The 12,381-nt window shown below is 32.3% G+C and overlaps 1 protein-coding gene across 1 annotated transcript in view; it reads left to right on the top strand.

The window, feature by feature from the left end:
- The first annotated feature begins 597 nt into the window (after positions 1 to 597).
- Positions 598 to 12,381, top strand: part of mettl24 (methyltransferase like 24) — a 17,644-nt gene continuing 5,860 nt past the window's right edge. Inside the window, exons 1-5 of the mRNA XM_042746539.1 lie at positions 598 to 812; positions 2,038 to 2,334; positions 4,319 to 4,533; positions 9,175 to 9,273; positions 9,361 to 9,497. Coding sequence (XP_042602473.1) covers positions 2,061 to 2,334; positions 4,319 to 4,533; positions 9,175 to 9,273; positions 9,361 to 9,497 — 725 coding nt within the window. The 5' untranslated portion in view covers positions 598 to 812; positions 2,038 to 2,060. The remainder of the gene's footprint in view (positions 813 to 2,037; positions 2,335 to 4,318; positions 4,534 to 9,174; positions 9,274 to 9,360; positions 9,498 to 12,381) is intronic.

Genomic DNA, 12,381 nt, shown 5'->3' with positions numbered 1-12,381 from the left:
GGACTCAGCAAAAAAGGACTTTGTGACAAACACAATCAGGGGGTGTCAAGATGAACCTGCAGAAAATACTCATATACTGATCTTATAACTGATGCAAGGACAAAACTACATGAAATGTGGATTATATTTTGGTAGATAGAATAGATTGCACACCATTATATTCATATGTGTTCAATCCCTAAAATCTGGCTGTGATTTTAATGTTACATAACCCTGATAGTAGCTGAAAACTACTGCTATTCATATATTTTATGAAACTAATCTGCACAAGTGAGCACAGCAGCAGGACTCTGAGCACTTTACACTGACCTGAATTCATTTTGAACAACATTGAACTTTACAGTATACACTTCTACACACCGCTATTGATTTCTGTTGAGCTTCTGTTTAGGTGCAAATACAGCATGAAAAATTCAATTAAATTCCCGTGAGTCTTTGCAGCTGAGCTGGTTTGCTCATACTGACCGCTTTCTTCTTTCTTTCCTCTCGTGAGGAACATGCAACATTGTGCTGAGGCTCCGGTTGAGGGGCGGAGTGTGTGTGTGTGTGTGTGTGTGTGTCTTTGTCTAGAGTTACAGAGCTTCATCTGTCCAGAGGCGTATGGGTGGAGAGACTCTCAAATATGTGTGTGTTCAGACCCAGAGCTCTGCGCTCAGACGCTCACAGTGGCGTGGAGAAGATGTTTACCAGCGCTGGACTTTGTTCCAGAAGCCATTCTGAGTGTCTGAATGCATGCAGATGGAGAGAGGAACGACAGAAGTGAATAAAACAAACATGGAGAGCAGAAGAACGAGGAGCACAGGGTGAGAGAGGTGAGCGAGGCGACCAAAACCGGTTACACTTTACAATAAGAGTCAGTCCCATTAGTTATTGTTAGAGAATACATTAACTAACAATGAGCAGTGAATTCAAAGTACACTGAAAAAATTACTGGTGTAGGATTTACTTCAGCTACAGCAAGTAACATTGAATTAAATGTGAAATTTGTGAAGTAGAAAATTTTAAATTGTATTTTTCTGTTAAATATATTCAAATAACCTTGTTTTAATTACTAACTTGTTTTTGTTTTATTTTTATTTTTTTCTTTAAATATCTAAAAATTAAAATGTAAAAATTATTGTCTTGTTTTCAGAAAAAAAAGAACAAGCAAAATAATCTGCCAAAGGGGAAGCAACTAAATTTTGACTCTTTTTTTTTTTTTTTTCTTAAAACAAGACAACAATTTTTACTTTGTAAAACTGTCACTTTCACTTTCTAGAAAATCTTTTTCTTGATTTAAGCATTTTTAGATATTTTGGTAATAATTGCATTGTTATTTCAGTAACATTAAATGATATTAACAAATAACAACTTCAGATTTTAATATATGTAATATAATTACATACATGTTAAATGTTGAAAACCTAAATATTGAAATTAACATTAATTAAGGCTTTAGAAGTATTTTCATTTTCATTGTTAGTTCGTTAACTAATTTTAACAAATGAAACCTTTTTGTAAAGTGTTTCCAACAGTAACTGTCACAATAATAATACAAATATAGTCTAAATGACAACCATTAATGCAAAAGAATAAGATGTTGTTCAGCAGTTTTTATAAAATAATTAAAAATACTGAAAATAAATAAATTAATACTTCATTTACATAAACAAGGAGTGGCACTATATTAAAATAATTAAATAACAATTATAAATAAGTATTTAATTAAAATTAAATAATTAAATTGAAACTATTCACATAAACTAGGAGTGGCACTATATTAAAATAATTAAATGACAATTTTACATAATTAAAATAAAATACTTAAATCAAAATGATAAATGATTAAATTCCATAAGTTTCAGTTATTAAATATCCATTAGGGTTTGCAGTATTTATTATGAATGAATTTATGTGAATTTTATAGTGATAAGTTGTATTTTTGTTTGTTTGTTTGTTTTATCATTGATTTGTCAGATTTTCCAACCCTGGTTCTTAAAAATCTGCTGCTAGCTGTCTGAATATATGTCATGCATTATAAAATGTTCTGTCGTTGAGGATGGAGGCACGCTTCTAGCTGAATGCACGGACTGAAGGGTGAGATGAATCTGCTGTGCAGCTGCAGGACGAAGATGAGTGTGTGTCGTCTGTGTCTGCTGCTGTCTCTGCTCTGCGTCTGCGCTCACGTCTACATGCAGCTCGAGGGTCTGCATCTCCGGAAACAGAGCCAGCATCACAGGACTGTCGCCACGGCAACAGATGCTGCAGCTGATGCTGGATCCACCTGCTGCTCAGCGCTGAAACATCACAGACAGGTGAGTGAGAGTCTGTCATCTTCTGTGCATCAAATACTGCGTTCACACAGATAATCAAACTCCTCCAGTAATCTAAAGCTTCCAATCTCAAAGACAACATCTGAAGGCTTATCATGATATCTCTGGTACTTCTGCGGAAATGACAAAGCTTTTTTATCTCCATAAACTAGGAGTGGTGCTACATTAAACTAACTGAATAAATCAATTATAAATAATTTAATTAATTAAAATAAAATGATGCAATTAAACTTTTTGTTTACATAGAAGTGGCACTTTATTAAAATAATTAAAATATTTAAATATAAAATAATTAAACTTCTTATTTACATAAACTAGAAGTGACACTATGTTAAAACAATTAAATTAAAATAATTATAAATAATACAATTATTTAAATTAAATTATTTTAAATAAACTAGGAATTTAACCACATTGAAGTAAGTCAATTTTATTTATATAGCACATTTCAACATAGCAAAGCTATCCAAAGTGCTTAATGTAAAATAAAATTAAAAGAGAAAAGGAAAGCACAGAAAAGAAGCAAACAAGACAGACAATAACACAACAATGAAGTGAAATTAAAAATGCTAAGGAGAAAAGATACGTTTTCAACCTCGATTTAAAAATGGTAATAAAAAGGTGCATCGCGGCAGTCTTGAGGCAATCAGCAGATCTTAAAAAATCTGGTAGATGACAAAGGGATAATAAGATCTGGAGAGCAGAAGAACGAGGAGCACAGGGTGAGAGAGTGTGAGCGAGGCGACCAAAAACCGGTTACACTTTACAATAAGAGTCAGTCCCATTAGTTATTGTTAGAGATACATTAACTAACAATGAGCAGTGAATTCAAAGTACACTGAAAAAATTACTGGTGTAGGATTTACTTCAGCTACAGCAAGTAACATTGAATTAAATGTGAAATTTTGTGAAGTAGAAAATTTTAAATTGTATTTTTCTGTTAAATATATTCAATAACCTTGTTTTAATTACTAACTTGTTTTTGTTTTATTTTTATTTTTTTCTTTAAATATCTAAAAATTAAATGTAAAAAATTATTGTCTTGTTTTCAGAAAAAAAAGAACAAGCAAAATAATCTGCCAAAGGGGAAGCAACTAAATTTTGACCTTTTTTTTTTTTTTTTTCTTAAAACAAGACAACAATTTTTACTTTGTAAAACTGTCACTTTCACTTTCTAGAAAATCTTTTTTCTTGATTTAAGCATTTTTAGATATTTTGGTAATAATTGCATTGTTATTTCAGTAACATTAAATGATATTAACAAAATAACAACTTCAGATTTTAATATATGTAATATAATTACATACATGTTAAATGTTGAAAACCTAAATATTGAAATTAACATTAATTAAGGCTTTAGAAGTATTTTCATTTTCATTGTTAGTTCGTTAACTAATTTTAACAAATGAAACCTTTTTGTAAAGTGTTTCCAACAGTAACTGTCACAATAATAATACAAATATAGTCTAAATGACAACAATTAATGCAAAAGAATAAGATGTTGTTCAGCAGTTTTTATAAAATAATTAAAAATACTGAAAATAAATAAATTAATACTTCATTTACATAAACAAGGAGTGGCACTATATATTAAAATAATTAAATAACAATTATAAATAAGTATTTAATTAAAATTAAATAATTAAATTGAAACTATTCACATAAACTAGGAGTGGCACTATATTAAAAATAATTAAATGACAATTTTACATAATTAAAATAAAATACTTAAATCAAAATGATAAATGATTAAATTCCATAAGTTTCAGTTATTAAATATCCATTAGGTATTACAAAATTAATTATGTGAAAATTAATGTGAAAATAAAAGTCATAAATTATAAATTTGTTTGTTTGTTTGTTTTATCATTGATTTGTCAGATTTTCCAACACTGGTTCTTAAAAATCTGCTGCTAGCTGTCTGAATATATGTCATGCATTATAAAATGTTCTGTCGTTGAGGATGGAGGCACGCTTCTAGCTGAATGCACGGACTGAAGGGTGAGATGAATCTGCTGTGCAGCTGCAGGACGAAGATGAGTGTGTGTCGTCTGTGTCTGCTGCTGTCTCTGCTCTGCGTCTGCGCTCACGTCTACATGCAGCTCGAGGGTCCTGCATCTCCCGGAAACAGAGCCAGCATCACAGGACTGTCGCCACGGCAACAGATGCTGCAGCTGATGCTGGATCCACCTGCTGCTCAGCGCTGAAACATCACAGACAGGTGAGTGAGAGTCTGTCATCTTCTGTGCATCAAATACTGCGTTCACACAGATAATCAAACTCCTCCAGTAATTTAAAGCCTCCAATCTCAAAGACAACATCTGAAGGCTTATCATGATATCTGTGGTACTTCTGCGGAAATGACAAAGCTTTTTATCTCCATAAACTAGGAGTGGTGCTACATTAAACTAACTGAATAAATAAATTATAAATAATTTAATTAATTAAAATAAAATGATGCAATTAAACTTTTTGTTTACATAGAAGTGGCACTTTATTAAAATGATTAAAATATTTAAATATAAAATAATTAAACTTCTTATTTACATAAACTAGAAGTGACACTATGTTAAAACAATTAAATTAAAATAATTATAAATAATAAAATTATTTAAATTAAATTATTTTAAATAAACTAGGAATTTAACCACATTGAAGTAAGTCAATTTTATTTATATAGCATATTTCAACATAGCAAAGCTATCCAAAGTGCTTAACAATGTAAAATAAAATTAAAAGAGAAAAGGAAAGCACAGAAAAGAAGCAAACAAGACAGACAATAACACAACAATGAAGTGAAATTAAAATGCTAAGGAGAAAAGATACGTTTTCAACCTCGATTTAAAAATGGTAATAAAAAGGTGCATCGCGGCAGTCTTGAGGCAATCAGCAGATCTTAAAAATCTGGTAGATGACAAAGGGATAATAAGATCTTAAGATAAGATGGAGCTTGATTGTTAAGAGCTTTAAAAACAAACAACAGAATCTTAAACTGAACTCTAGAATGGACCGGAAGCATGAATAACCTTCTCCAAATCTTGAAAAGACAAAACCGATTTAAGTTTGGAGATGACCCGTAATTGATAAAAACTGTTCCTAACGACATAATTAATTTGTTTGGACAAACATAATTCTGAGTCTATGATAACACCCAGGTTTCTAACCTGTGAGGAAATGGAGGGGAATTGATTACCCAGCTCCTCAATAATATCCATTCTCATTTTTGGGGACCACAATCATTTCTGTTTTGTTCTCATTGAGTTGGAGAAAGTTATTTGATAACCATTTTTTAATATCTGAGAAACATTCCAGCAATGGTTGAATGGAATCACCAACTTTGAGCAGGAGGTACAACTGTGTATCATCAGCATATAAATGAAAAGAAACATTGTGCTTCCCGATAATATCCCCCAGAGGGCGCATATATAAGTTAAAAAGAAGCGGTCCCAGAATAGAGCCTTGAGGTGCTCCACTAACAATTGGGGCAGATGATGAGGAAAACTTGCCTAACTCTACAGAAAAAGACCTGTCTTTGACATATGACCTGAAACATCGTAAGGCTGTGCCCCTGATATCGGTGGCAGCTATAAGATCCAGTAGAATCAGACACAATGCCTGACCTCTGACCTCTGTGTCGAAGCACCACACAAAGCTCCCTTTTCAGTCCACTTAGACGATTAACTGAAACTTAACTTCTAAAATGACTCGTACATAAAACATGAACTCATTAACATAAGACAGCCCACATTTAAACTTCAAAACTTGTTCGGTATTCAGTAACCTGACGCATCCTAATGAATGATGCTCATTTACATACAGGTGTCTTAAAGATACAGCAGCGTAAATACTGACTGATATTATAAAGGGGAAAAATAAAATGCTAAAAGCATTGAAAACAGGCAGAAAAGCATTGGCAAATAACAAATAAACTTCATAAGCATGCTATTTAACACATCTTGAAAGCAGAGATTGAGCATTTTGAGAGAAGGGTTTATAGTCTCTATATTAGAACCATATGAAGGGTGTGATACACATCAACACAGACACAAACATGCAAAACTATCTGAACTATTCAGTGTTTTCGACTGAACATTAAGAGATTAATACTTTTGTTCATCAAAGATGCATTAAATTGATCAGTAAAGACATTTATAATGATACAAAAGATTTCTATTTCAAATAAATGCTGTTCTTTTTAACTTTCTGTTCATCTGTGAATCCTGGAAAATAAAATGCAACCCAGTTTCCTCAAAAATATTGTGAAGCACAACTGTTTTCAACATTGATAATGATCAGAAATGTTTCTTGAGCAGCAAATCATCATATTAGAATGATTTCTGAAGATCATGTAACACTGAAGACTGGAGTAATGATGCTGAAAATACAGATTTGATTAGAGGAATAAATTATATTTTAATATATATTCACAGAAAAAACAGTTGTATTAAATCACAAAACTATTTCACAATTTTTATGTATTTCTTATCAAATAAATGCAGCACTGGTAACAAAAAATACTTTTTTTGTAAAACATTAAAAATCTCACCGACCCCAAATTTTGAATGCTGGTGTTCAATAATACAATAACACAAAAAAGCATTATTACAGCAGCCCATATGCCATTCTAATCTTCTAACAGAAGTGAAAAGGCTATTGCTTTCTGTCTTGAAATAAAAGTTTCATTGACAATGTAGACATACTCTAAATGTTTTTTTACAAATATGTTTATAAGTGATGCTTGTGAAGGCAAGCAACACTGTTTTTAATGTTAGTGATTTAAATAAACTTGTTTACAAACATACGATCATTTAATGACACACAGCTTGTTTCCAGGCAACCGCTGTTATATTTCAAGATATTTGGCTTAATCATATTCCCTCATATTTTAGGCTTGCCCCACTTCTCCTAAGATATTCCACTTGTGATGTTTGCTATCAAACTCTTAATTTAAAAATCACAGTCTGTAAATGAGCACTGAATGTGTTTGCGTGTCTCACAGCGAATGTTTCTGTAACATGAGCTTCAAGGGCTTCTGCGTTTCTGAAGAGCGGATATCAGGAATTAAACGAAGGCAGCTGTGCAAACAAAGCAGCCGATGGCTAAATGTGCGCCAGAGACTCGCTGGGATTTTGTTGATCCTTGAACGACGCTAAGTTATTCATTGATCCCTAAAACAGGAAAAGAAAATAGTTCACCCAAAAATTAACATTTGCTGAAAGCTTACTCACCCTCAGGCCATAAGAGATGCAGATGAGTTTGTTACTTCATCAGATTTGGAGAAATGTAGCACTGGAACACTGTCTCAGCACTCTGCAGTGAATGGGTGCCGTCAGAATGAGAGTCCAAACAGCTGATAAAAACATCACAATAATCCACAAGTAATCCACAGCACTCCAGTCCATCAGTTAACATCTGGAGAAGACAAAAGATGAAACAAATCCAGCATTAAGACAATTTAAACTAAGTCCATAATCCATAATAACACTTCCTCCAGTGAAAAAGTGTTCTGGTGTGAATCAGGAGAGAAATCTGCACAGATCAAGCAGCGTTTAAACAGCTCTCAACAAATATGTGTCTGGATTTTGATGTGAGAGACAACAGCAGATGCACTTTTTCACTGGAGGAAGATTTGTGGATTATTATGATGTTTTTATTATCTCTCATTCTGACGGCACCCATTCACTGCAGAGCGGTGAGGGTGAGGACATGTTCCTAGAAAATGTTCATTTTTAAGTGACCTGTTCCTTTAAGAGCAGCGCAGACAGATTATAAGAATGTGGACTCTTAATGCACATCATAACTGAACAGCAGACAGAGAAGAACTGCGAGAGAAAACATGCTAATATTTATAGTACTGAAGGCACTTGGGAGGATGAAGCATTGCGAGCCCAGATGTTGTGCTCATGTTGAACCGGGTTTGTTTGACATTTGTAAGGAGGGACGGAAAAAATGCAGTTCTAATAAAAGCCACAGCATCATCTGGAATCTGGAGTAAAACAAGCTGGAAATAATCAGCAGCTGAATCAATCCTTCCAACTCTGAAAACAGACTTCACGAAACACAGCAGCCTCACAGAGCAGCCATATAATACTGATAACAGACACTTACTGATGTTTCTGCTGCTGCTTCCCCACCAAAATGATGTCACTTCCTGGAGGACGACAATGATGTCATTGAGGAAATGCTGTTGGAAGTTACACAGATTCTACACAAGGATATAAACTGATTATCAGTGTCACACTACACTACTGACACACCACAGCAAAAGATAGAAATAACTGCTGGAAATACTAGTGTACTAATCAGTTTGGCCAGCACTGAAAAATAGAAAATAGAACATTTTTAAAAAGAAAACTAAAAAAATGACAAAAGCACATAAGATTACTAAAATCAAAATGAAAACACAAGGGTCAATTTTTTTGCTTTAAATCATCTTTCCATTGGTGTATGGGTTGTTAGGATAGCACAATATTTGTCTGAGATACAACTATTTGAAAATCTGGAATCTGAGGGAGCAAAAAAATTTAAATATTGAGAAAATCATCTTTAAAGTTGTTCAAATGAAGTTCTTAGCAATGCATATTACTAATCAAAAATTAAGTTTTGATATATTTGCAGTAGGACATTTACAAAATATCTTCATGGATCATGATCTTTACTTAATATCCTAATTATTTTTGTCATAAAAGAGAAATGTATAATTGTGACTCATACAATGTATTGTTGTCTATTGCTACAAATATACCTGTGCTGCTTATGACTGCTTCTGTGCTGCAGGGACACAAATGTGAACAGACATTACTATCCATCACAGCTTCATTTTCATCGCAGTCGCCTCTGAATAATAAGTTCACTTGTGTAGGTTTCTCGATGGAAGATCCGGCTGGAGCCGTGGGCCGCAGAGACTCGAGGTTTTCAGGAGGAAGCGGATCGGTTCCTCAGATACATCTCCACTCCGCAGGTACAACCCCAGCCTTCACAGAGTTAATCAGCTGTGATGATGCTGATCTTCAGTGTGTGTGTGTGTGTGTGTGTGTGTGTGTGTGAACTGTCCTGCCAGAGACCCGCGTCTGTGCCGCCGGTGTTTGAAGCAGAGCATCATGGGTCGTGGCTGCTGTGTTTGGACCGCAGGTTCAGTCTGGCACAGCGCATCGTGTCCAAACACTGCCGCGTCTATTCGCTCAGGTCAGTCCCACGCTTCTGCCATTTATTTGTGACACATCATAAACATTTTAAACTCTGTATTATGTTAAAAATCAGAGCTTTAGGCTCTGGGTCAAACTGACCTGAATTTAATTCAACATAATTTGCCATAAAATCACAGATTGAAAAGCAAAAACACAGATCAGGTAAAAACAGTAGACCCTTAATGTTTATAAAAAAAGAAAAGAAAAGAAATTTGTGAAAAAAAAAAAAAAAATTATTTATCATTATGAATCTTAATTTTGTAACATCAATCATTCGTAATCTTTCATCAACTGTTCATATTAATTTATGTGTTTTATATGTGAAACATTTCAACCTGTATATGTTATAAATCTGGGTTTGAACTGTATATATGCGGATTAGATTTAATATTTCACTAAATTCACCAAAAATCCAAATATGGAGGAAAAAAGGTAAGAACACAACACCATTTAAATAAACAGTTCTTACACATTACAGAAAATAAACATGAGAACAGATGATTTGTAAAAATGTGTTTAACAACTAATTCTTTTTTTTTTAAACATGAACTGTTATATTTATAAACATTGTAAAAAGTAAAATACTTTTAATATAAACATAAATTTTTTTTACATAAGCGGTCAATTTTATAAATAATATTGTAAATAGCAAAATACTTTGAATATATATGTATATATATAAATATATATTAAAAAATGTAACAAACTGTAAATTTTAGCGAAATATTTTTACATTTATTTTAATATTTATTTTTAAACAATTTAAACAGAAAAATATTAATTCTACACACTACTCAAATATTTCAGCGAGAAACGTTTCAGTCAGTTGACCTTCTTTAGTTTATTGATGAAAACATTGCTCATTAAACTATTCTGATATTATGATAATGCCAACTTGTGTCGGATTAATAGTTTTCTAGTTCATATTGTATTTTAATCCCATGAACCCAGGATAGATTTGGGTGTGTGAGGCAATGTATGTTTTAATGTTCCTTCCTTCAACCATGAAATATGGGCAAACATCTTAATTGTAATACAAGTTTTGTACACACAACCCATCAGAGTCGCGAACGTTTGCATCCACGTTCATGACTCAAAATGAGAAAAAGCCTCCAAATATCAAGACAAAACTCAACGGATAACCAACTTTCTGTGAGGACTCGATATATTACAGCTCTCTACACTCTCTGAAGGCAATCTGAGTGTGTTTGAGCATGTAAACGCCTGCGAGTGCTAGTCTGACACACATTCACACGCATGCACACGCATGCATGCAGATGATCTGTGTGTGTGTGTGTGAACTCATCATACAGTCAGATTCACACACATTATTCATGCAGAAGCAGCAGCAGACAATCAGTTTCAGAATCTCAATCTCTGTTTCAACACTATAAACAAGCATCAGAGTTATTATAGTAACTAAAATCATAAAAAAGTTATTTTTAAAAAATCAGAAAAATATAAATTAAAATAATTACATTGAACTTACTATCATTAATTAATTAATTTAATTATTTGTCAACATTTTTCAGCAACATTTCTCATTTTCAATAGTTTAAGTTAAATTGTTAAAATAACTAATAAAAATTTATAAAAACTGTATAGGTATATTACAAATCAAAACGATTACTAAAATTAAATTTAAAATATTTTTTTTAAATATTAAAAAATAAAAACTATATTAGTATCTCAGTGATGCTAAAATAACAGTCTTGCATGAAGAAAACAAAGCCTATTTTTGGGATTATTATAATTGTTTTGTATTTTGAAAGTATTTTCATGAGAATTACAGTAAACATTTTCCACCAAATTTGCATTATTGTAATGCGAAACAAATGCATAATTAATATCAAATAATATCATTCATTGATGTCAGTACAGAAAAAAACTGCAATATATGAATACAATTTAAACAATAGCAGACTAAAGAGAATTTAAATTCTGTTTGATAATCATTAGAATAGTGTCAAAATGCAATAAATAGTTAATTCATATTCTTCGTTTTTATTATTTACTTAAACCACAAAAATACTTTAAATAAACTTTAATTGAAATAAAATATTAAAAAACTTTAAACTTTCTTTATTTAAGCTAGTTGCCAAGGCAACATATCTCTTTTTCATTTAGTTTAAGTTGAAGTACCTAAAAAAGAATGAATGTAAATTATAAACATAATTTACTAAATTAACTAAATGTTACTAAATTACTAAAATGTTAAAGGATGATTACAAATGAAACATTTAACTGCAAAATAAATAAATAACCAAACAAATAAATGAAATCATTCATTGATGTCAGTACAACAAATGCTGCCATGTATAAATACAGCTGGGTAAATTATGTTTAGTAATCATAAAAAAGTCAAAATGCAAAGCAAATGAAAATAAATAAATAAATAAATCGTGCTTAATGCACATATGCTTAATTTTCTGTATAAAATATAATTTATTATATTTCCTTTTATCGTTTTGAAATTTTGACGTTTTTGACACGCTCCCAAAAACTAACCTTTACCCACCAAAATATTTCTAGATGATCCATTCTAGAGCAAATTCCAGAAGCACAAGCCAAAGAGCCGTATTACTACACAAGTGCACTCATTAGTGAACAGGACAGCGAGAGTTCAGTGAGCATCGCTTGCGTTTGATTGATGCCATCGAGTCTTAAAGACACAGCAGCACTTCTTCTGAACAAACAATCACTTAATATTCTGGTCCAGATCTCAATAATATCAGCCTGCGAGTCTGCAACTGCTTCAACTCCGTGAAAGTTTCCAGAGCACCTCGAATGATCGCAGAAAGCGTGAATCATCTGCAATGCAAACACTCATTTCAGATCATTCAGCACAGGTTTGAGCGGCTCTGGACGCATTACAGACAGAG

This window comes from Cyprinus carpio, chromosome B20, assembly GCF_018340385.1.
Source record: "Cyprinus carpio isolate SPL01 chromosome B20, ASM1834038v1, whole genome shotgun sequence".
In the NCBI taxonomy this organism is placed as follows: Eukaryota; Metazoa; Chordata; class Actinopteri; order Cypriniformes; family Cyprinidae; genus Cyprinus; species Cyprinus carpio.
This window is presented reverse-complemented; position numbering and strand designations above follow the sequence as displayed.